Here is a 26,432-nt window from a genome sequence, read left to right on the forward strand (position 1 = left end):
GACCTTAATTGAAAACCACTTTGGGATTTTATATAGCGCGCTGTTGAAAGGATTGTCACATCAACTTTACTGGATTGGTCCCCTTCTGCCCCCTTCAAATGTTCAAGAAATATCCCACCAACATTGTAATTCCAAAAGTACAATTTACGATTAAATCTGGACAATTAGGCTTGAGATGTGTTGTCAATTTTCTTTGGGGTGTTCCCAAACCATTTGCCCACGCAAATCCAAATTTCATTGATCTACGTGGTTTTTCCTTTCTGTGTTCTCACTCTCGTTCCACGGTTGGGCGATGAAGGTGACTGAACATCATCTCCTCCGTTGATGAGCCACCGTCTTCAGCTGCCTAAAATTAGGGACCTAAAATGAACAAATTAGCATTTCTTGCTCTTTCTTTTGCGCTTCTGGCTGCAAATCGCGTGTTCTGTTATTCGGGCAGCGTTCCGTCATTCATCCTGCCGTTCACCGACTGCATCCAGAGCCGTGGGAAAGACGGTTTCTACCGCGGAGCGATAGACGTCACCGAGTCCGGCACCCGGTGCATGAACTGGACCGAAGTGAAGGGCTTCAAGGAGCGCTACCCGGGAAAAGGAGTTGGAGATCACAATCACTGCCGCAATCCGGACGGCAGGATCCGACCCTGGTGCTTTTTCAGGAACCACAGAGGCAGGGTGGATTGGGGGTATTGTGACTGTAAACAAGGTAAACGCGCAGGCCCGCAGACGCGCGAACGAGAAGGATCTAAAATCCATAGAAATATGACGAAAGCGCAGTTAGTAAAGTAACCAAAACCTGCAAATGAACCAAAGAATAGTAGACTCAGTGAGCCATTCCTAGTCACATTGTAGATGATGAATTCATATTAGTTCATACTGATAAAAGGAGTTTAGTAACATGCAGTGGTTTTTACGGAAGCGTGCGAAGTGTTAATTTTCTAGCCCCAAGCGCAGTATGTTCGAGTCAGGAAGCGCACGCTGAACACCGAACAGCTTCAGAGTCCTAGGTGTGACGGGCGGCAGATGGAGAGTCAAAGCATATTTGAGCTGTTTGATGCAAACTTGTATTTCATTTCTGTATGACAAACAGAAATTCTTGGTCGGCTTGACTTTGTCAAGGATGACAGTGAATTATTATTATTCTAATCCAGAGGTTTGAACTTCCATGCGCTCTTAAACTAAACACTGCGTTACATCTCTTAAAAAAAAAAAAAAAAAAAGATCCTTGGAAAAAATAAGACCCACTGATGCGTGATCAACATTTGCAACACAATGAAAAACTAGTAGCTTTAGTCTTAGAGTTTGGTGGTTTGTTAGAAAATTTGATGTAGTTCTAAAATATTTTAACTGGAGCGGCTGTAAAAATTATAATCCAGAATAACTACAAATTATATCATCACTTGATGTTCTTACAAATCTGAATTCAGATTTGTTCAGTGGGAGGCAGATACTCACCTGTGCACCACTTGGATTCTACCTATTTTACATATAACTCAAATATTTTAAAGATGTAAAAAGAAGCCAGGGAATTTACAGACAAAATGCAATTTACTGACAAAATCCTTCATTTCTATCTGACACACTACTACTATCTAAACTTTACAGTGTACAATATTGCAACAGTCAGTCAGTCAGTCTGTCATCTTCAGATTACCACCGCTGTATCCGCCGCAGCGGGTCACGGGGAGCCGGAGCAAATCTCGGCGGCATAGGGCGTGGGGCGGGGGACACTCCGGGCACGACGCCAGTGCATCGCGGAATATTGCAAAACGTGCGGCAAAATAACCAATTTATTATGTTTTTAACAGAGTTTCATTGTTTCTTTGGTTTAACTACACGATGAATCATGCATGAAATGGGATGTCATGTGAAATAAAAGATTGTACATTCAGCTGTTTTTGATGTTGACAGATTCACTAACCCACTCTTGTGCTCTCAAATACATGCTCTCCTGTCATCGTAATCAAACCAGACACTCCTCATCATTTCTTTAAACCCTCACTGATCTGCTTCATTATGGGGTTTTTTAACAGCCCATACTTTTACAAATAGTGACAGGGTTTGAAACATTTATGTTGGCTTCCTTTGTTCCATCTGTTAACCCCCATTTGGTATGTGCTGTATTCTACATCTTATTTTCTCGCTACCTCTATCTGTCCCAGGTTCTGTGCGGCTGCAAGGAGGGCGCTCCAAGCTGGATGGCAGGGTGGAGGTCTATTTGGGAGGAACGTGGGGGTCTGTCTGCAGTGATGAGTGGGGAGATGAAGATGCTGCAGTAGTTTGCAGACAACTGGGCAAAGGGTGAGACAGCATGCATGCACCTGTGGTGCTCAGACACACACTATTTTCTACAGTTCTGTTTTCCTCTAACATACACATGTGGACACAGGTGCAAGCCCAAATACCACTTTCCTCATACGTGCATTTGCCTTCAGAAGTCTTACCCATGCATGTGCTCTCACTTCTCTGTCTTTGTACTTTTCTTATGTGACCCTTGCATTCCAACCCCCCATTCCCTAGAGGTGTTTAAATGCCTTAAGAGCTTAGTTATTTACCTTGTTACCAGCTCTTTCTTTGTCTCTGTCTCCCTTCGTCTCACACAGAGACATGTTTGAGTCTTATGGTCTCACATACGACTCTTATGGTCTCACATAGCCTCCTGAGGGATGCTATAGGCCGATACGTATCCACTTCAGTCATAAGCTGGGGTGCCGTCTCTGAAGAACAGAAACATTCTGTGTGCTCTCCACACATGTTGACACTAAAACCAGCATGGTAGGCATGCTGACTTGAACACATGCCCATGTGTTCATATTCACACAGGATGCAATGAAAGCCCACAGCAAAAAGGAAAGGGAGCAAATGTCAGCCACATGTCAGCTCATATCGTTGGTGATGACTTCCGTATGGCCAGTTATTGATAGTGGGTGTTAAACCACTGACCACTATGACCCTGGTATGGCATATGATGAACATATGGGTGGCTCATGATTCCTGCTGCTAGTTTAAAGTGGTTGCTTTTCATTTTTGCTCTGTGAGCACGACATCTTAGCTCAATTTAAGGATTTAAGGGTATCACATGATATAGAAAAAGGATGTAATTAGGTTTCATTTCTCTTGAAATGTTTACATTTGATTGAAACTATGTTTTTTTTATTGGAACCTCCTTGCTTACTTATTTCCTTCCAGGACCACAGGTCATGCACGAGCAGTTCCCTTGATTGGTCCAGGCATAGCCAAGCTCCATTGGAAGGCGATTCATTGCCGGGGAGAGGAACCAGACCTGCTTCTGTGTCCTAAGACTACCTGGAATGGAGAGGAATGTTCTATGGCTGCAGCCGTCACTTGCACACAACAAAAAGGTGGGTCCTATTCATGGATAATTATAGGTCTGTAATGGATGAACAGGAAAATATGTGGTGACTCTAGAAAAGCACTACAAATCTTATGCATTTTATTACAGGTTTCTTAAGTTCTTGTGTAGTTATTTTTGTGCCTTTTTCAGCAGCAGTGGAGATCCCAATACGCCTTGTGGGTGGTCAATCTCGGACAGAGGGTACAGTCGAGATCTTCCATGCAGGGCAATGGGGCTCTATATGCGATGATCAATGGGATGACAGTGATGCGGAAGTTGTGTGTCGACAGCTGGGGCTGAGGTGAATGGTCATCTAAACACACACACACCCTCACAAAGTCATTAAAGTTCATTCTCACTAAATTCCAGCTAGTATTTAGGTTCATAGAAATACATCGATAGTTCAAGCACGTGAGGAAAAAGTTTCACAGAAAGTAGGAAGCTGAGATGAATTAATGTGGGTGTCCAACTGTCTGTCTTTTCCACTGTCTCCAAAAATATGAGAATTATTCTTTTCATTCGGATGAAGTGTGAGGATGAGCAGTAATGAACATCTGGGGTCAGGCATTGAATCAGGCTCATTGTTCCTGCATGGAATTCTTGTACCACAGAGATATGCATATTTAGTAACCCTACACTGAAAATGTTTCTGCGAGCTTTTTTTTTCATACGCCACATACTGTATGTTGGTGTTGTCATGTTTATATATATATGCACAGATGAGTATTGTAGCCATAGCTCACAGATAAATCTTAAATGCAATATTTTTATTCCATTTATTTACCATCTCTTTTATTTGTAGTGGTGTAGCAAAAGCTTGGGGTGAGGCACATTTTGGCAAAGGTTCAAACCGCGTGTGGCTGGATGAGGTATGTTGCACGGGCAATGAGCTCACTCTGGAGCAGTGTCCAAAAGGTGCCTGGGGGGAACACAACTGTCTGCACTCTGAGGATGCAGGAGTGTCCTGTAACCCTCTAACAGGTAAAGCAATGCCTGCATCTGTATTAGCATTTCCCTTTTGTCACAGACTGGTACTTACATATGCAAGCAGGACATATGCAGTGACTAACAAGCACTCAGATTCATACAATTAGTACGAAGACTTAGAGTACAGTATTTCATAAAATTAACAAGATAAATTTGTAAATACACCTTTTACAATTATTTTGCTGTTTGAGTTCTGCTTCTAATTTTCGTTTGAACCACAAAGCAAATAGCCATGCATATATAAAGATGTAGGAGTTCTTCTGGAATCCCTTTATGGTCCTGGGAGATGTGCTTGTATGACCCCTATTTTGTGGTGCTGTGGATTTTCTTCCCTGAAAAAGGTGTAGCAAATTGGCTTCAGAGGAAATAAAAATCTATAGCCATCGAGGCAGTAAAGGGAGCTTTTTGGAGAGTGCTTGGTGACCAGTCATTGTAATAAGGAGGGCAGCCATTACTCAGTCTGATCAAGCAATGTGGGAAAGGTTGTGTGTGGATCTGGTACGTCTCACGACCTCTGTGTGGAGGGAGAATGTTTTAAATACAGATCTCACATACAGTGGAGTGAACAAGTACTTGATACACTGCGGATTTTTCAGGTTTTCCAACTTACAAAGCATGCAGTATTCTAAATTTTTATCATAGGTACACTTCAACTGTGGAGAAAACAAAACAAACAAAAAAAATAATATTGCATGATTTTTAAGCAATTAATCTGCATTTTATTGCATGACATAAGTGTTTGATACATCAGACAAACAGAACTTAACATTTCATTCAGAAAGAATTGAAATTCCGCCACACAGTTCTCCGTCAGATTTCAGGGTGTTTGCTGGGCATTATAAACCTTCAGCTCCTTCCAAAGATTTTCTGTTGGGTTTAGATCTGGAGACTGTCTCCAGGCCGCTCCAGGACCTGGAGATGTTTCTAATGGAGCCCCTCCTTAATTGCCCTGGCTGTGTGTGTCGGGTCGTTGTCGAGTTGGAAGACCCAGCTACAAGCCATCTTCAGTGCTCTTACTGAGGGAAGGAGGTTGTTGGCCAAGATCTTCAGATACATGGCTCCATCCATCTTACCCTCAATATGTCAGAGTTGTCCTGTCCCCTTTGCAGAAAAGAATTCCTAAAGAATGATGTTTCCACCTCCATGCTTCATGATTGGGATGGTGTTCTTGGGGTTGTACTCATCCTTCTTCTTACAACAAACATAGCGAGTGGAGTTTAGAGAAAAAAGTACATTTTTGTCTCGTCAGACATGATGGCTTGAGCAAGGGTACCTTGTGCGTGCTGCAGCATTTTAATCCATGATGGCATAGTGTTTAAAATGTTTTTTTAATTGAGACTTTGGTCCCAGCTCTCTTCATTTCATTAACCAGGTCTGGGATGATTCCTCACCTTCCTCATGATCATTGATGCCCCACAAGGTGAGATCATGCATGGAGACCCAGATCGAGGGAGTCTGACCATCATGTTGAACTTCATCCATTTTCTAATAATTGCACCAACAGTTAGTGCATTTCACCAAGCTGCTTGCATATTGTTCTGGAGCGCATCCCAGCCTTTTGCAGGTCTACAACTTTATCCCTGATGTTCTTACACAGCTCTCTGGTCTTGGCCATTGTTTTGAGAGATTGGTGTTTGTTTGATTAAGTGTGTGGACAGGTGTCTTTTATATAAGTTCAAACAGGTGCAGTTAATACAGGTAATGAATGGCGTACAGGAGGGCTTCTGAAAGAAAAACTGTGAGAGGTCTGTGAGAGCCAGAATTCTGACTATTTGGTAGGTGATCAAATACTTATGTCATGCAAAAAATGCAAATCAATTATGTTAACAGCTATACAATGTGATTTTCTGAATTTTTATTTTAGATTCCGCTCTCACAGTTGAAGTGTACCTATGAAAAATTTGCAGACTTTTACATGCTTTATCAGTGGGAAAACCTGCAAAATCGGCATTGTATCAAATACTTGTTCTTCCCACTGTATAAGGATAGCTGAATGGGGTTCTTGTTTTCTGCAATCCTCCTATATGCTGTATTAAAAGGGATTACATTTGGAAATCACATTAAAGCCTTTTACACAATGGGTAAACTCTTCATAATGGTCATGTTTGCCTTAGTTATGTCATTATTTAAGTCCTTTTTACTATTTCATAGTCTGTGATGTGGTTAGTGAATGCAGCATCGGTGTATTTGTGATGATAAAATGATCTGTATAATCTGTAAGACCAAGACAAAGAACAGGGGCCACTCTTTCCTCATATGTTCTGTCAGAATTTCAAGTCCATGAAAACATTCAAATTCAGATTTTGTTGTGCCATGAAAGGCAGTAAAGAAATATTTTCATATTTACTATTCAGAGAGGACATTGATTGATTCTCGGTCTTTTTTTCAATCTCTCCAGATGGTACTGTTAGATTGGTTGGGGGTGAGGCCAGCTATGAAGGACGTTTAGAAGTCTTTTACCGTGGTCAGTGGGGTACAGTGTGTGATGATGGCTGGACAAATTTAAATACTCAGGTGGTGTGCCGACAACTTAATTACAGGTATTGTAATGCATACAGACCTGCAAATACACATTCTCATGACTGATTCCTTTGCAAAACAAATATCTGTGTACTATTTTTCGTTGTAGATTAGGTGAAACTCTTCTTTCTGATGGACCCAACATCACTCCCATCCAGGACTTTGGGTTGGGATCAGGCCCCATTCTTTTGGATGATGTCAGCTGCACAGGGAAGGAGCCTAGTTTGTTGCTGTGCAACAGGAGGGAGTGGTTCCGTCATGACTGCACACACCATGAAGATGTTAACATTGCATGCAGCCCTGAGCACAATGAAGAGAGTCTTCCAAATAGTAAGAGATCTTATTTTACTGTAATATATACACCGAAACCATACATGTCAAAGTCAAAGTCAGCTTTATTGTCAAGTGTACCATATATGCACAACATACAGCACAGATGAAATTTCAGTCCCCTCTAACCCATGGTAAACAGGCATTACAATACAGACAGTACAACACAGGCAGTACAACACAGGCAGTACAACACAGGCAGTACAACACAGGCAATACAACACAGGTAGGACAACACAGGCAGTACAACACAGGCAGTACAACACAGGTAGGACAACACAGGCATGACACCACAGGCAGGACAACACAGGCAGTACAGCACAAAGTATGTGACGAAACACAAAGGGATGGTAAACATCTCTATATACTCTTTAATCTCGTAGGGGAAGTGACGTGTGCGCAGTCCCTCAGTTGACGGGGGACATGGAGATAGTTAGTCAGGTGCTGGGGGGAGGGTGAGGGCAGGGTGAGAGTAGAGTTCAAGGTTGTGGCAGGGGGAAGAGCAGGGAGGGAGTTGAGCCTCCTGACCGCCTAGTGAAAGAAGCCTGAGCCTGCTGGTTCTGGCCCGCAGACTCTGCAGTCTCCTACCTGATAGCAGCAGGCTGAAAAGGCTGTGAGAGGGGTGGGTGGGATCACCTGCAATGCTGATGGCTTTGCAGGTGAGGTGGGTGTTATAATGTCAGTGAGGGAAGGGACAGAGACACCAGTGATCTTTTCAGCTGCTATCATGATGCACTGCAGGGTCTTGCAGCAGGAAACAGTGCAGGCACCGTACCACACAGTGATGCAACTGGTCAGGATGCTCTTGATGGTGCCTCTGTAGAAGATGAGCATGAATGGGGGGTGGGACTCTTGCTCTCCTCAGTTTGTGGAGGAAGTAGAGTTGCTGTTGGACTTTTCTGGCAAGTGATGTGGTGTTGGAGCCCCAGGACAGGTCCTCTGAGATGCGCACACCTAGGAACTTGGTGCTGCTGAACCTCTCCACTGCAGCACCGTCGATGGTTAGTGGAGCATGCTGGGTGCGTGTTCTCCTGAAGTCCACAACAATCTCCTTCGTCTTCTCCACATTCAGATGAAGATTGTTGTCCTTGCACCACATAGCCAGGAGGACGACCTCATTTCTGTAGGCTGTCTCACCGTTGTTGTTGATGAGACCCACTACAGTCGTGTCGTCTGCAAACTTTATGAAGAGGTTGGAGCTAGAAGTTGATGTTCAGTTGTGGGTCAGCAGAGTGAAGAGGAGGGGGCTCAGTACACATCCTTGGTGGGCTCCTGTGTTCTGCGTGATGGTGCTGGAGGCGTTGTTACTGAATCGAACTGCCTGTGGTCGCCCTGTCAGGAAGTCCAGCAGCCAGTTGCATATGGAGGTGTTGAGTCCAAGCTGGTCCAGTTTGTGGATGAGCTGCTGGGGGATGATTGTGTTGAATGCTGAGCTGAAGTCGATGAACAGCATTCTGGCGTATGAGTCTTTGGTCACCAGTTGGGTGAGGGTTGAGTGTAGGGCAGTGGAGATGGCATCATCGGTCGAGCGGTGGACCGGTAAGCAAACTCCAAAGGGTCCAGGGTTGAAGGGAGGGCAGATTTGATGTGGTGCATGACCAGCCGCTCGAAGCACTTTATGAGGATGGGAGTGAGTGCAACCGGGCGGTAGTCATTGAAGCCGGATGGGGGCGACTTCTTCAGGACTGGGATGCTGGTGGTGGCTTTGAGGCAGGTGGGGACAACAGCCTGGCTCAGGGAGATGTTGAATATGTCTGTGAAGACATCTGTGAGCTCATCAGCACAGTCTCTCAGGATACGACCAGGAATGTTGTCAGGACCTGGGGCTTTCCGTGCGTTGGTCCTTCTGAGGACCTGCCTCACGCTGTCTGGAGAAAGCGTCAACGCCTGGTCGCCAGAAGCGGGTGGAGTCTTCTGTGCCAGGATGCTGTTGTCTGCCTCAAAGCGCGCAAAGTCATTCAGCTGATTCAGCAGAGTGGTGGAGCTGTCGCAGGACTGTGGAAGGGTCTTGTAGTCCGTAATGGACTGAATCCCCCGCCAAAGTTTCCTGATTTCTCTGCTGTCGCTGAAGTGGGTGGTGGTCCTCCTGGAGTACTGTGTCTCGGCCACTCTGATGCCTCGTGACAGGTTTGCCCTAGCTGTCCTTAGGCCCACCTTGTCCCCAGCTCTGAAGGCCGCGTTCGGTGCCCTCAGGAGCCTGTGGACTTCCCCTGTCAGCCATGGCTTCTGGTTGGCACAGGAGGCTCAATGTTACTTTAAAAATGTTGATTACATGTGTGATTTGTCCTCTTGAAATTCTAGGGTGCATCAGGTTTACTACCAGTTGAAATCAATTTTAATGGACAAAAAAAATTATATCAGTCTGTCCAAATTCTTCTTCTCCTCCTCTCATCAAATCTGCTATCATCTTGGGTTCCTGCTCTAGAATATTTCTCTTATTTCCTCTACCGACAAAGTAATGTTTTGCTCATGTTTTTTTGTTTTCATTACCATTGCAGGATAAGAGTGATTCGAAGAATTTTGCTGTACGATCCAGATCCAAAGAGGCTTTTTGTCTGTCTTTGTTGTTTATGTGGTTTGATAATTATTTTAGTAAAATATTACCCTTCAGACATGAGTATTTTTATTTTTCTCATAATACTACTACTACTACTACTACTACTACTACTACTACTACTACTACTACTACTAATAATAATAATAATAATATATTTAGAAGAAATTATGATTAAAAACACAGTTTGTAGGTAGCAAAGAACAGGAAACCAAATGTTGAAGTGACCACATAAACCCAGGTAATGGAAATGCTTTAAAGAATTCTGCCAACTGCGCTTAATAGGATCTCACATTACTTATAGGAAGAAAGCCAACATTCTGCAGGAGACAGATGAGGATGATACTAGTCTCTAATAGGTACAGCTGCTAGCTGGATTGTCCTGCCCTAATAACTGTGCTGCTTGTAAAGTCATCAGAATTAAATGGACCTGCTGCAAACCTTTGCCTAAAGTGTTTCGCTGTTCCTAATTGTAGCATCATAATTATCATGTACCAAGGGGATAATGTATTTGATTTATTCATTTAGGATCTCATAATGGTTATTAGTGCAGTGGCAACTATTTTTCTTTCCATCCAGACAAAAGACAGAAATTAACACATCACTTTAAGGACAAGACAGTTCTCCACAGGAAGACCCAGGAGGATTCCGTTGTGTTCCTACTTGATGAAAGTGGTTGGAGTGGTTGAATGGCGGGACTATTAATTAAGATGATATCTGCAGCCTACAGGCAGTAATAAATATGTGTAAGGGCAGAGCTGTATAAACCAGCAGCGGCTCAGATTTCACCCCATACTCTTTAGAACTGTTTGATTCTCTGCCATTCGTCGTGGAGTTGAATGCAACTCAAAAGAGCCGAAAAGATCCATCATGTTTTAATAACATAAGTGAAAATCAGTTGGGTTTAGGTAGCTTATGGTATTTGGCAGGAGGATGAGGACACAGTCTCACCCCACAAACGGCCACTAAGGATTATGTTAGTACCACACGGCATTTGTGTGTTTGTCTTGGTGTTTATATGAGTACATAAATCCCTCCTCCCCCCTTGACATACCACAGGCAGATTGGTTTATGTTGATTTTGGAAAATGAGATAAAGCACCATAAGCCAGACAGTGCTTTGAAGCCTCCCACCCCAGCTCACCACACCACCCTCTGTTTTGACTTTAAGGCCTGCAGTGCTTATGCATGTAATGTGTGTGTGAGGGGAAAAATGTAGGGCCTGCATGTTTGAGTTAGGGAACACAGATGAGCATTTCATTAACAACCAACCGCATCTACGAAGTAAATAGTCCCACCCTTAATTAGTCATCTCCATATTCCTGCATTTGTTTCAGGCTAAACTTTCAACAGTTAATGTCTTTTTTTTTTAAATGACTGTGACCATATATAAAGCTATACCAATAATACTGGTATATACTATAGCTTAAAATTCTTAACATGTGGGAATGGTGCAATCTGATCCACACATGGAAAATACATTGGTTTCCTCTTGAGTGAGGTGTGTGTGTGTGTGTGTGTGTGTGTGTGTGTGTGTGTGTGTGTGTGTGTGTGTGTGTGTGTGTGTGTGTGTGTGTGTGTGTGTGTGTGTGTGTGTGTGTGTGTGTGTGTGTGTGTCTGATGATTTCATGCATTTGATCAGCACCATTAGTGGAGAGTAAATTAAAATTAATGATCCTCACATGGTAAAGGGAGCCAGACAATTTCCCTCCTGGATACACAAGTGGTCGCACACATGAAAACAGAAGCTACCTCCTTTATGTGGAACATCAGCACACACATTGGTGTGTATGTAGTGTCTGAGTTTAGTTGGTCTCAATTGTATTTTTTGTGTTTTTCAGGTGTGCCAGTAAGACTTGTTGGAGGGGAAAGCCAAAGGGAAGGTCGAGTAGAGCTCTATCTGTCAGGACAGTGGGGCACGGTGTGTGATGATGGATGGAGTGATCGTGATGCTGAAGTTGTGTGCCGACAGTTAGGATACAGGTACGTGAGTGTATGCGTGTTTGGAGAAGTCTTTCTGATGACCTTGTGAGTCTCTGTGACATGATGGAAAACAACCAGCACCACAGTTCAATAGAGTACACGTGGAAGAATGCCTCAGAATACTACTGGAAGTAGTTACTCCCAACTATAATGAGATTTCCTGTGAAGTGAATCAGGGCTGTCATTTCTTTTCTAAATCAATCACCTCTTTGCTGGTTTGCTGTCTGTCTGACTCCTGCTTCCACTTTCTGTGTCTGTCTCTCAACCCCTGTCTGTTCTTAGTTTGTACCTCATCACACCTGCCTCCAATAATAAGCTAACACACAATGGAAAAAAATCTCAGCCTGTGTTGCTTCAGATTATTTAAAAAGTGTGTTGTTTTATTAATTAGTCTTTTAAAAGTAAGATTTAGAGTGTTCCTTTTGAGCCTCTGGTGTCTTGCCAGCTGCTTTTATTAGGGGTTTAGATGTGCCCTTTTCACAGTGCCAAGATAAACATCCAATTAAAGGGCAGACCAGTTGTGCAAATGACCCAGTCACAGTAACGGATATGTTGAGGCAAAGCAAAGCACCTCATTTCATCCTCTCTGTGCCCCATTATCTCATTATCCCTCTGCGACACAGTTCTGTTTATCAAAACAATGACAATATAAAGGCAAGGGAAATCTTTAGAGAAACAAACTGCCCTCATTTCCTCACATCACTCCTCAGTGCTCATACCTCAGCCCCCCAGTCCTCTGTGACACATCAGTGTGTTGATGAAAGCCACATCTGGATAGCATAAGCACAAGGGAGCGAGATGAACCATGATGAAGATGTGTAAACGCCATGTATCACCACGTTGCTTTGGAAAGGGTGTGGGGAAAGGTCATTACATACTGCACACAGCAGAAGATTCAGGACTGCTTCAGGGATGCTAAAAGGAAATGTATCCACAACCAAACACAGGTTCACACAAATTATTCCAAGTTAGCAGTTTGTCCAAAGGTCAGTGGATGAGGACATACATACTGTAAATCTAGACAACATACACACTCACACACAAGCGCACACACACACACACACACACACACACACACACACACACACACACACACACACACACACACACACACACACACACACACACACACACACACACACACACACACACACACTTTAAATCTAAAATGAGGGAACAATAAGGATTGTATGACCACAGGGCTTACTTTTTCTATGGCCATTATTTTGCTTTTGGAAGAAATGTAATAAAAGCCCCAAGTTATAAGGCAGCATAAGGCTATTTGGATTATGAATGTATTTTCCATAATTTCTCAAAAAAAAACCCTTGAAGTTATGATTTAAAAATCACACCTGTGCATAATGTTTTTTAAACAAACAAAAATGGGGGGGGGGAAGCCATTTGTCAAACGACATAAGAATAAGAATGGTTGCTATACAATATACAACATCAAACTTGGCATTCCACCCCAACTAAAGCAGGTTCAGTACAAAGTAGATTGTGCTTAATTTTGAACTATGTTGTGTTGCTTTATGTAACCAAAGCAAAAAATCCAAGTAAGCTTTATGTCAGCCTCTGACTTTTCATCAAGTGACTTGGAGGGTCTTGTTCTGCTTGCTAAGTGCTACTCATGGGGACCAATTGAGGTGGAGTCATAATGCTAGATGTCTCCATAACAGACATGAGAATCCCTTCAGATGTGTGGTGATATTTGACCTGCCCCCATCAAACCCCAGGGAGGTGACATGACATCATATCAGTCAGCTATCCATCAGCTGTAATAAAAATCGCTGTTACAACCTGCATACACACTACACACACACACACACACACACACACACACACACACACACACACACACACACACACACACACACACACACACACACACACACACACACACACACACACACACACACACACACACACACACACACACACACACACACACACACACACACACACACACACGAGCACAAAACCTTAATGTACTAGACCTCTTTGTATTACCTGTTTTCTATTTCAAGTCCAAGTGACATCATGACACAAATAGTGCTGTTATCAGGTTGCAAGTCTATTGACCTGGATTGTGTCACAGCCAGAGAATGTCCAAGCATGATCTATACAAGCACATCATCACCACCTCTATACCTTATATGCGCACGCATACGCACGCACACACACGCACACACGCACACACACACACACACACACACACACACACACACACACACACACACACACACACACACACACACACACACACACACACACACACACACACAGGGAACTCTTAACATTCACTTTTCTGTTTGTAACATCATCAAGTTATTTGGAAAAAATACCCCATGACTTTAAAAAGTAATTTTTTTTTATGTAAAACAAATTGACGTGTCATAACTCAGTAAAAAAGTATATCATTAATTCTGGCGGGGACAAAGTCTGAACTCACAATCTCATTAGCCCATGACACAGAGCAGACATTTCCTATTCTGACAGGAGTTGTAGCTGAAAGTAATTCGCAATGCAGCAGTCTGGCTTCTAACAAAAACAAATAGCAGACAGCACATTTCTCCAATGTTTTCTCCAATGTCTGCCAGTGGAGTTTATAATGTAATAAAAGATCCTATTACGTTCCAGGCTCAAATTGAAGTCCCTTAGTGCAGTTTTGAATTATAGTGCCCATACAGCTAACTGCTGTCTCTCAGGTTGGCAAACCAGTGTTCACAGGATGTCCCTAGAGCTTAGCTTAAAATTAAGGATCACTGGACATTTAATGTGTTTGCCCTAAAAGTGTGAAGTATTTAATACTATTTCAGTCAAGGAAAATCTTTTAAGATTTATGTGTATTTACCTGGTTTTCCTCAACCAAGTGTTAATTATTCATTCATTCATCATTCATCTTCCAACCCGCTTAATCCGCTAACGCAGGTCACGGAATGTTAATTATGTGCTATTCTATTTCATTACTCTTGAATTTATTGTTATTACACATTGTTGATAATTTATCTTTTACTGTAAAAGCCTTTTTGAAATGCATGTATATTCTGCACTCCAGTGGGGTGTCGAAGGCCCGTGTGATGGCATACTTTGGGGAAGGGACGGGGCCAATCCACGTGGACAATGTGAAGTGCAGCGGTGAGGAGCGTTCAATAGCAGACTGCATCAAACAGGCACCCGGCATACACAACTGTCGCCACAGTGAGGACGCAGGGGTCATCTGTGACTATGGTGAATGGCAACCCAAAAACAAAGAGGTTAAAGGTTAGCTTTTTTTAATGACGCATGTTATTTATAACAAGCATCTGCATTGGGTGCTTAAAATACATGAGACTGTAATGTGTTTGACAAACATTTCTTTCGGATCAAATATGCAGAAAAACTGCTGCAAAACCAATGGCTACTGAAATGTGAGATTAATGAAAGCAGGAAAGACCTCAGTGTGTGTGTGTGTGTGTGTGTGTGTGTGTGTGTGTGTGTGTGTGTGTGTGTGTGTGTGTGTGTGTGTGTGTGTGTATATAATATATAATATATCTCCAGATGGTGAGGTGTAGAGAGCAGCATCATTACTTCACCCTGTCTGTCACACATCAGGTCAGACTCACAGTGCTATCCATTACCTGCATATGTTCTATTACTTCCATTTCTCACGAGCACACGGTAAGGAGAGTCAAACCTGAGCAGGAGGGTGTTTAGTCTCCAGAATGATGACTTACATCCTCTGGAAAATACTAATGTTTGTAGATTTTCATATCACAGTTGCCCAGGCTACAATAATAATCTCTCCTTTGTTGAAATTCTTCTATTTCAGGTTCACATATAGTGGTAAAAGATGAATTTTAGAATTTTTTTTTTTTTAGATCATTTCACATATCACAAAAGCAACATCTAAGTCACACACACACACACGCACGCACGCACACACACACACACACACACACACACACACACACACACACACACACACACACACATACTCACATATACACACCTAATGGTCCCTCTTTTGTCTTTGTCAGATGCTGTCAACGCAATTTGCGGTCTGCGGCTCAAGCACACTCGCCAACGCCGAATCATAGGAGGAGAAAACTCTCTGAGGTAAACTGGAAGTGGACATGAGGGATTAATGAAAGCACAGAGAATGCCGGCCAGAGACTTAAAGAGGAAAGAGGATTCTACTCATTTTAAACAAAGGGTCTTAGGGAAAACACAGAAAATCTGTAACAGGCAAAGAAATATCATGCTGTTTATACTTCCAAACATGTAGGTAATTTATATGTGGGAAAGTGGAAATATGAAAGTGTGTATGGATGCCAGCGTTTAATTTAAGTGTGTTGTCTTGGGTGATTTACTTTAAACTGAGAGAGGCAGGAATGGCTGACACAGAAAATCTCTCTGAATGGGACACAAGAAAACCCTATGGTGTGTGTGTGTGTGTGTGTGTGTGTGTGTGTGTGTGTGTGTGTGTGTGTGTGTGTGTGTGTGTGTGTGTGTGTGAAAGAGAGACACTAGGAAACACAACACCTCTCTTGTTAGTATACAACCCCATTGTATGTTGATAAATGGTGAATGTGAGACAAAATTATCTGTTTTTATCCTATGTTTAATTTGTGTGTGTGTGTGTGTGTGTGGTTAGTTGAAACCTGCTCGTTTGCACTTTGGATTGCTGCATGTAAACAAAGTCTTCTAGCAGTTATGTAAATGTTTAGTGCGTTGTAAATAATCAAATGAAGTCAAATTTGGGTAAAACAAATATGTGAAATCTGCTCCCTGGAGATATTTCACTGCAGTGCCAGAATGTCAGGCCAAAACAAATGTGCACAGTGTTCACTGATTAAAGTTGAAAAGAAAAAAAAGTTGAGCTGTGTGAATGTCAGTCAGTGCATATTTTTTCATTGAAATCCTGCGATGTTTGTTGCATTTGGCAGCGTGACGCCATTATTGTTTGTTTATTTTGTGCTCGTTTTTTGCCTCAGAACACAAATCACCAAACTTTGATCAAACTGTCAAACTAGTCATGAAATACTATATATGAAACTGTATCCATAACAGATTACATAACACTCATGGGCTGTTTCTCACTCAACTGTTTAGCTACAACAGGAACAAGAGTCTTAGTTTCAAAAACAGACATTAGGAGGACAGAGACACTAAGATAGTAATAACCGTGGTAATGTTTCGAATATCATTCTGATTCTGATCATATATTTAACCATTAAGACTAAATTGACAATCTGAAAAATATGATTTGCAGGCCAGAGCTTCCCCTGTTGCACCATGTTGTCTTATTTTAATGTTCTAATATGACACATTTTACCTTTATTAAAAAAAAAAACTTGGTTCCTATGATTTAAATATTTCACCTGTAGACTTGTCTTTGTTTAATTGTTTCTTCTTTTCTTTTTTCTTCTTTTTTTACATAATTTAAATAGAATGTGGTTTTCCTGATTGTGTGTACTTTAAGTTATTTGTGCACTTTTATAATTGTGTATGTGCATGTTTGTTCTTCCCTGTGTGTTACATGTCCACAGGGGTGGCTGGCCATGGCAGGCTGCAATACGTTTACGAGGGTCTCGAGGAGACGGGAGGTTGGTGTGTGGGGCGACTCTCATAGACACCTGTTGGGTCCTCACCTCTGCACACTGCTTTAAGAGGTCACACACACACACACACACACACACACACACACACACACACACACACACACACACACACACACACACACACACACACACACACACACACACACACACACACACACACACACACACTTGTTGCAATTACAATGATTATGATCAATTTTCTCAGTGGTCCCATACAACTGTTCCTGCATAGAATCCTGGTTGATAGAAAAAAATGCTGTAAATTTGAGGAGAAAGAAAACAAAACACCTCCTTCACACAAAAATGAAAAAGAATCTTGGGTCATTGCTTAAAACACACTGAAATGGAGAACTCTACAATTCATAAAACCCCCAAAAATCAAACAGATGCAGTTTAAGTAAAATAGATACCTAAATAAGATTTCATTGAGATATTAGTCTTTTCAGACAAATTGGACCAGTACCACAACCTTCCTATGATACAAGTTACCTACAGTGCAGCCGCCCAACGTGTGCAATGAAGGAATATTTGACTCATAGCAAGCCAGGAAATAATAACAATTCTTCTCTTTTCTATTCACTGCCCTTTCAGTGGATACATGTCTTCATTCTTGTTCTTCTCTGTCTGCATTTCTTTGTGTCTGTGTCCACACCTGGTGTTGTCAGGGGTACATACCCACCTACTTTTCCCACAGTCCCAATTCTAGTCTTTACTGAAAAAGGGCAGGTATTGTGTGCTGAGCAAGACAGTGATTGGTTGCGAGTCTACACATTGATGATTCACATTACATATGAAAAACAAGCAGAGAAAATGCTAAAATGCACAATAAAAATATTTTAGTATAAATAAATTGAATGAATAATATGCACTCTGTGTAGAATGATCGCCAGTTTCAAAGCTGTTTTTCTGACTTGTCTATAGTCACATCTACTTCACAACATTTATCGTGTACATTTTATGTTTAGACATTTAGCAGTTTTAAGATTACTTTTACTTTTGGAACTGGTGTGCCTGTGCATAAATTTACCTTTACTTGTTTGAGTCACAACCAAGCCACACAACTTATTTTGTGAGTTTGAGTCTGAGAGACACACGGAAACCTTGAAAATGTGAGCTGTAATGAGTGGTGGTTTGGCTGTGGTGCAGCTGGCAGTCAGTCAAAGCTGCTTCATCTTAACCTCATTCCAACATCTGGTCTGTGGGCCCTCACATGGCACCACCAACATCAAATCCATCACCTAATCATCAGGTGATGGATTTTATGTATGAAAGCATTACGTCCTAATGCATGGAACAGAGATGGCAGTGGAAAGACTCACGCAGGAAAAAGAACTGAACAAGGAAAAGTTGCATAGAAACAAAGCTGAGGAAGTTGAGTGATTTGAGAGCCCTAACCCCAAAATCCGTATTTTATATTTGTACCAATATACAAGTGTTAGTTCTAAGTTTTGAGGTCAGTTGGAACATAGGACTTCTTTACAGGCTCCAGCAGCTCCACCACTATGAATCCCACATGACAAAGAAGAAGAAATCATTGACTGAATTCTTTCCGCTATTATTTCTCGAGCCATTGCCAGGTCTTTGACAATTCCACTTTTACTACAGTTAGGAACCTCTACTCCTCTACTCCAATTGGACTTTTCTTCCAACCTCTAATTTTAAAGGGTTCACACAGTTGGGCTGTACTGCACACAAAGTCCCCTCGGGATGTAGCAAACAGGACTCTAGGACTGATTAAGGCCAATTGTGTGATTAGTTGACAGCAAGTTAAATTATTAATTCATATCTAAATTGTGCTGTGTTTTGATTAATAATGATAAGTCATATAAAACTGTATCTCTATATCAGTACTGTAGTTCCAACCTTTTTTGCATCATGGACTGGTTTAACGTCAGACAATATTTTCAACGATGAGCCTTTAAGGTGTGGTGGATAAATACAATAAAATAAAATAGTACAAGCAGCACAAAAATATTTTTTTCTAAATACAGTAATAAACGTGAATCCCAAGTGTATGCAACTTTATTAGCATTATCCCCGTAACAATGCACCGTTTTTTTGTTCGTTTTGCTCATTTGGAAGTTTTAATGTAATGGTAATGTATTTTGTGTTACTAGCCAGAGTGGCCCTTTTATGAAGGCAGCCATGTGACTGAGGCCATGTGAAGCCATGTGAAGAGTTAGTAATAGACAGATGGGGCAAAGAACATCTGGTAGTAATCCAAAACAAAACATTGTTCAAAATCAAATAATAAATAAAACAGAAATAATGTAAGTTATGTATTCTTTCTGTGCAGCCCGGTACCAATTGACTTAAGGACCGGTATCCGTCCACACCCTGGGGTTTGGGGACCACTGCCCTATATCAGCCATAATAACGGAGGCAAACATTTCTGTTCCTGGGGTATCACATAGCTATGTTTTACAGATATAGATAATAATGGCTTAACACAAGTGAAACAATGTGTAATACGCTACATGTAAGTCAGCTACATCCACAGCTTTTCCTAAATGGCTTTAATGATTGATTGTAGCTTGTGGAATTCATCAGGAGGGAGATTGATGACACATGGTGACAGCTAAAAATTGGCACACAATTGCACAAAAACAGTTTATAATAATTACTAGGTTAGGGCAATACATCCTGGAAACATCCTGGACAAGTTGCTAGTTCATTTCAGGGCCACACAAAGAAAAACAAATGAGCAGTCCCATTCTCATTCACACCTACTGCATGCTAAATGTTGTAGGTGGTGGGAAGAAGCTGCAGGACACAAAAGGAACCCTCTCAGACATGAGGAGAACATGCAGACTCTGCACAAACAAACAAACAAAAAATCCCTCACCACAATGCTAACCACATGTAAAAGCTAAATACCACATAGTTTAGAAATCCAAAGACAGGCAAAGCTAGTTTTATCTGCACAAAGTATTTTTGCTATTCTGGTTATTGCAAGCAGACAAGAAAGATCAGACATTAAGTGGCAGCATTCAGTGGCCCAGACTGTGAGCTCTGTGCACGGTGACGGCTCTGAATAGCAACCTGCTGCATGCAAGCCACAGCATGCAGACCCAGATAGGGGCTTCCGACTTAATGGCATCACCTTTCTTAAATGGCAACAAACATAGACACACACACACACACACACACACACACACACACACACACACACACACACACACACACACACACACACACACACACACACACACACACACACACACACACACACACACACACACACACACAGACTGCTTTTAAGCAACAAAAACACCATGAAAATTGTCACTTCCATGTCACCCAATTTTACTATTCCAACTTCTAGGCAGAATCAAGCCCAGTCATCTACCACCGTGTGTGTCATTCTAGCTCCAGACATCTGTGCCTGTCAGAGTGTGTTTCTGTGTCGTGTGTGTGTGTGTGTGTGTGTGTGTGTGTGTGTGTGTGTGTGTGTGTGTGTGTGTGTGTGTGTGTGTGTGTGTGTGTGTGTGTGTGCGTGCGTGGGTGTTAGGTGTGTGTATACATGCCTGTGGGTATGCATTGTACATAGCTGTTGCTTCGGGCCAAAAATGTTGAGGTATTTCAGGAGATCTTTCCGGTAATACTCTACCACATGTAACTGGACACAGAGACCTGGCTCAGTCAAAAGGCCCCCTTCTTTCATGCCTCTTCTCCTCCCTCCCTCCCCTCCTTTGATCCTATCTTTGTCCCTTGTTTACCTTTCTCCCATCTTCACTCTTCTTCACCTCACCACATATTTCAAACAAACCAAAACATCTCCATGAAAGTAAATGGAAAATATGAAAGCAAAAAAAGACAGACCTTACCTGAAATATTTCTTGCTTTAATATTTTTATTTATTTTTTATCCACTGGAGTAGTCCAAGAAGAATGCATCCCACATCTAGCAATGTTTAAAGTGAACTGAGAAGGATAGAAGTGTGTACTGTAATTTGTTTTTTATTTTGTTTTTTAATTTTGGTAGTATATTATTTTTAATAAGTGAAGAATTAACTAAATGTTTTTCATATTGATTATTGAAGGTGACCAGAAAATCTGCCAAAAGGTGAGACGAGTTAGATTTTTCTAGGTCTTCCCGACACCAGAAAACCATGATGCCACTGCATGAAGCTATCATTCCTAAGGCTTTGGATTAACACATTTAAATATTTAGGCTGGGAGGATAATATGATAAAGCCTTTGACATTTAGAAAACATGTAAATCATACAGGTCCTCCTCTGTTCACCAGCAACCAGTGACTGGTTTGTTATTGTGTGTGCATGGTTTAAAATAGCTTTAGATGACCTGCTGCTGAGGTAACCTCTGCCAGGACTTACAATTTTGCAGCTCATGGTTTATATATCACCACTGGAATATCTCTCTCTTACACACTCACTCACACACAAACATAGACGCACACACACACACACACACACACACACACACACACACACACACACACACACACACACACACACACACACACACACACACACACACACACACACACACACACACACACACACAAATACATCCTCTTTCCCTAACACTCCTTTTACCCTTCCTTCCTGTCTGCAGGTATGGAAACAGCACCAAGCAGTATAAAGTTAGAGTGGGCGACTACCACTCCCTCGTCCCAGAGGAGTATGAAGAGGAGTATGCCGTTGATAGGATCATTCCCCACCCAAGCTACCACTACGATAGCAATGATTATGATTTGGCTTTGGTTCGACTGTCACCGGGGGCAGTGGGCCAGGTGCCGGAAGAGTGTGTAACATTCAGCCGTCAGGTTCTTCCTGCCTGTCTGCCCACGAAAAAAGAGAGAGTGCTCAAACAAGCTGGTAACTGTCACATCACTGGCTGGGGAGACACAGGTGAGATGTTTGTATGCAAAGAGAAAGACTCCATCATATTTCAGTCAGAAGTTCAAACACCAGTAGCACTGTATATAGGGAGGCCTGTTAAGTCCATGTGAAGCATAGTGTTAAAAAACAGTATAAATGTGTGCTTTTCCTTGAAAACTTTGTGTGTGCTGTGACCACTGAAACATTTAAGGCTTTCTTCTTTCATTTACTGTCGACATTCCAAACTAATGACTTAGAGCTCTCTTTTTATTGCTGCAGAGTTCTAAATAACTTGTGATTCAAAATATTAACTGGGGGTAACTTGCTTGACTTCATTCTCTCTGTCCCTATGCTTTAGTGTGAGCATTACCACACATCTATTAGTGATCTTTATTAGCAATCTTTAAGTTACATGCGGATGTCGTTAATCACACTTAGTCACAAAGGAGTAATGAAGGTCACACACACTTTCGCAAAAGCATGTGCTTCATTTTGAGAAGCTAGTGTGACTCTTTTTTAACAGTGCTAGTTATGATGTTGGGTCTACATGAGTCTTATGCTAACACAGAAGTGATGAGCAGTGTGTGATGCTCTGAAGGCAATTTGAATTAAGGTGAGCAACTTTATACAATGATTTTTTTTTAACTTGCTTACTGTGAAATACATACACACCAACATGCACACGCACACACATAGAAGAAGCCCCTTGCCAATAGTGTTGAAAAAAAAAAAAAGAGACATTTTGTGTGGAAGAGAAAGCTAAATTATTTCTACAACCTCCCGAGCTGTAGACAAAAAGTGGAACAATCATTGAATGACAGAAAACAGAGATCCGCTGGACAGAATGTAATGAGCACATCAAATCAGAGGGATTTTGTTGCCCACTGGCAAGGTAAAACAAACAGAAAATGAACATACTAAAAACACCCAATGGATAAGCCTGTTCCAGCCAGCTACGCTCGAAAGGTGGGATACAGCCTGGATAAGATGCCAGCTCATTGCTGGACACACTGAATACAAAGTAGTGTAATGTGTAATGAGCACATAAATGCCAAAAGGTCAGACGAGTTACATTTTTGCACGAAGGACCATGAATGAACTGTTCCGAAAGTCAGGGTCAGACATTTTCTATTACACCAAACATGAAAAGGCTAGGTTATCAAAGCATTGGAGCAACATTTTGCCATTGTGCTAACAGGCTTAAAGTTTTAAATGACTGTAAGACTGCAAAGAAAAAATATTTTTGGCAGAAAAAAATATTCTGGCAGGCAGCTAATCAGTCCCTGACCTTCAATGGCAAAATGCAAAGATGCTGGCACATACACTCCACTTGTTTGCTTTGTTTCTTCCTCAGGCCGGTCATACTCTAAGACCCTACAGCAGGCGCCGCTCTCCATACTTCCTCGTCGTCACTGCCAGCAGCATTTCCATGGTGCATTCACAAGTCGAATGCTGTGCGCAGGCAGCGTCCAACCGGAGAGGCGTGTGGACAGTTGCCGTGGAGATAGTGGAGGGCCATTAGTGTGTCAGCGCTTAGGAGGGGGTTGGGTGGTTTATGGGGTAACATCCTGGGGCCATGCCTGCCGGACTCAGCAGTCACCTGGTGTCTATACCAAAGTATCTGCCTTCAGCTCTTGGATACACAAAGTAATTGGACGTGATGACAGAAAAGAGAAAAGGCGATGATAGGTGACTGTTGAACTGGAACATCTGACCTCTCCATCAGAGACTCTCAGAGACTTACTTGATTGCTCAGGTGACAACTGACACAACAAAGAATCATTCATGTCATAATGCTATGATCTGATTATCCAGTGACTTAGTTAAAGCCTGACTTTCAAATGAGAGGACAAGGACAATTGAATTTTCAGGAGTACGGCATGTGTTTCATCTAAGTCTATAGCACTTATTTAACAATTTAATATCCTCACAAGTCTCCAAAGTTAAAATGTATGAAATCTAAAATTTGATTGTTTTTGTTCTCTTCTTTGGCATTTCATGCCACACTATAACGTCTTGTTAATCTTTGAAATAGTATGCTCTGGGCCTGTTTTTGTTGCATTGTAATTTATAATATTAATTTTAAAAGGACCACCATACAAACAGTAAGCTTGCAAATGTCATGCATAAGAAATTAATAATGGACTGATTTTGAAATTTGCATGTTGTGAATTTTGCAGACATTGCATCAGAATTCCCACTTTAGATACTTAATGCATGTTATTCTCTGCTACAGTGTGAAACAATCTAGTCGTATTGACATTTACCAAAGTGGACTATGTCATTTCAATTTTGTTGTTATGCACCTCCACTGGGGTCTTTGTTCAACAGTATTAAAAGCACATACAGTATCAGGTCTTAGTACTTACTCAGGCTTTTGTGAATTTATGTGGAAACAATATTTTTTCTGTCTCAGTGCTGCTTGACATTTGAAGTCAAAGGAAGGGACTAGTACTTTTTAATTGAAGCACACTTTGTTAATTTGTGTTCTTTGTTCTAGTTGAACAGTTTAGTGTCAAGGTTTTTATAATCTGTTACACACACATACACACACACGCACACGCAAACAGACCTGAACACGCACATACAAACAGCATCACCAGAGAAGACAAACTGATCTTTGTTTTTTACTGATTATGCCTTATGTTGTACTGTAGCATTTCTTCATAAAGGTATTTTTGGTTTAAAAAAAAAAGTGTAATTTTGTTCCCAATAATCTGTTCATGTAAAAAAAAAAGTGTTAATGGACATAGATTCTAAGTGATTGTTGCACCTTTTATTACGTGTTCTGTTACTACTGCATATCTGAAAAGTGAAAACCTGCAAACCTTTTCAGGTTTTGCACCTGACTACACACTATAATAGAGATCAAAACAATGTCAGACAATGTGTATGCACACACATTTACACACAGTGTGTGAATTACATCCATTTTATTAATTGTTTTATTTACATGGCAGGCATGGGCTTTTTTTTAGAACTGGGACCAACTGTCACCTTTAGAGGCTGAATGGTACCTTAACAACAGAAATAAAAAAAATTCTAAAATTCTTGCATTATTCTTTTGATTCTTCTGTGCTTCAAAAAATATAATTAATGCAGTGATTTGATTTTTGAGTTTCCACTCTTTTTGCTTTTTGCTACTTATAACAGAACTTTTATTTTTCTACATATTTTATTTTCCTATTCAAACGTCAATTGCACTTCTTCATAAATACAATAGCGCCATCTTCTGGTTAATCTAGCACAGCATTTGTCTTGCAACAATGTATAGGTAGATATTTCAACTGCAGCTGCATCTCTTGTGAAAAGGGAAACCTCAATTTCCAAATAGCCTATTCTTGTATGATTTGTGTTTGCCTACCTCCCAATAACATAATGAAACCAACTGAGATTATTATCTACTGAAATACAGCAACCCAAGACAGTGCGTCAGATGAGGCATCACAAAATGAATTAAATTAATTGCCTGGCTCTGGAAGTGGTGACTAATGTGATTTGTGCCGTGGCACTGCTTTCACTTCATTTGGAAATATGAAATTCATGAGTCATTTATGTGACGTGTTGTTAAAGTGAAATGTCATCATAAATTACTGCCTTTGTATCTCTCTCCTCTCCTTTATCACATCCATAGACTTTTGATGAAGCGCAGTAAAGTTACACAACGGTTCTTAATCAAAATTGAATTATGTTCTGAGCAGATGGGTTGATTTTAATTCATGAACACAGACACATAAAATGCATTTAACTAATGAGCCCAGAAGGCGAAACATGCTGCAGGGAGAATGTTTGTGGGAGTAAACCTGCAAATCCATCATCATTTTTATCGTTTTTACATCTGCTAAATTGAGTGCATGAACTCCTGTGAATGGCTGTGAGCTAGAATGATTTTTTTGACAACACCCTCCTATGGTGATTATTTTACATTACAAAACTCTGGAGCTCATTTCATGTGGAAAAAAAAAGTCAAATCAAACATTGAGTTATCCTTTTTAAAACGGTTACAAAAGTTCTGTGAGAGTTATTACAAGAGCTGATTTCATAAACACTTGGAACCAGTTGGGAAAGATCTAAAGAGGATGATTAAACCGGAGCGACGCATGTCCAATTTGTTGTTATAAAGTACATCCTAACCATTTGTTACTAGACCAATTCAATCTACGGAATCAGCACTTGACTGCTTCCTTTTTCCACAGTCCCTTTGTCAAATAGACCTTAATCTCTGAAAGAAAAAGGTGAGTTTCATTGTTTGTGAAGGTAT

General features: G+C 41.3%; 1 protein-coding gene across 3 annotated transcripts; it reads left to right on the forward strand.

Annotated features, from left to right (window-relative positions):
* The first annotated feature begins 318 nt into the window (after positions 1-318).
* Positions 319-25,194, forward strand: prss12 (serine protease 12). 3 transcript variants are annotated; one of them, XM_068321565.1, is made up of 13 exons: positions 319-702; positions 2,159-2,297; positions 3,186-3,358; positions 3,502-3,652; positions 4,154-4,332; positions 6,737-6,878; positions 6,968-7,188; positions 11,583-11,724; positions 14,783-14,988; positions 15,744-15,822; positions 17,256-17,378; positions 21,906-22,201; positions 23,526-25,194. In XM_068321565.1, exons 1-13 carry the CDS (start codon positions 366-368, stop codon positions 23,855-23,857), a joined length of 2,520 nt encoding a protein of 839 aa, XP_068177666.1. In that variant the 5' UTR covers positions 319-365; the 3' UTR covers positions 23,858-25,194. The 3 variants fall into 3 exon arrangements, with proteins under 3 accessions (XP_068177666.1, XP_068177668.1, XP_068177667.1); XM_068321567.1 differs by having other exon boundaries at positions 14,783-14,955; XM_068321566.1 differs by having other exon boundaries at positions 3,505-3,652.
* Positions 25,195-26,432: the final 1,238 nt, after the last annotated feature.

Source organism: Antennarius striatus, chromosome 8 (assembly GCF_040054535.1).
Source record: "Antennarius striatus isolate MH-2024 chromosome 8, ASM4005453v1, whole genome shotgun sequence".
Taxonomy (NCBI): domain Eukaryota; kingdom Metazoa; phylum Chordata; class Actinopteri; order Lophiiformes; family Antennariidae; genus Antennarius; species Antennarius striatus.

Bases quoted from the DNA above. Each gene is read 5' to 3' on its own strand.
- prss12 (XM_068321565.1), top strand. From the start codon at position 366: ATGAACAAATTAGCATTTCTTGCTCTTTCTTTTGCGCTTCTGGCTGCA. The intron at 2,298-3,185 runs GTGAGACAGCAT...ATTTCCTTCCAG, and splicing joins TGCAGACAACTGGGCAAAGG to GACCACAGGTCATGCACGAG. The intron at 3,653-4,153 runs GTGAATGGTCAT...TTTTATTTGTAG, and splicing joins TGTCGACAGCTGGGGCTGAG to TGGTGTAGCAAAAGCTTGGG.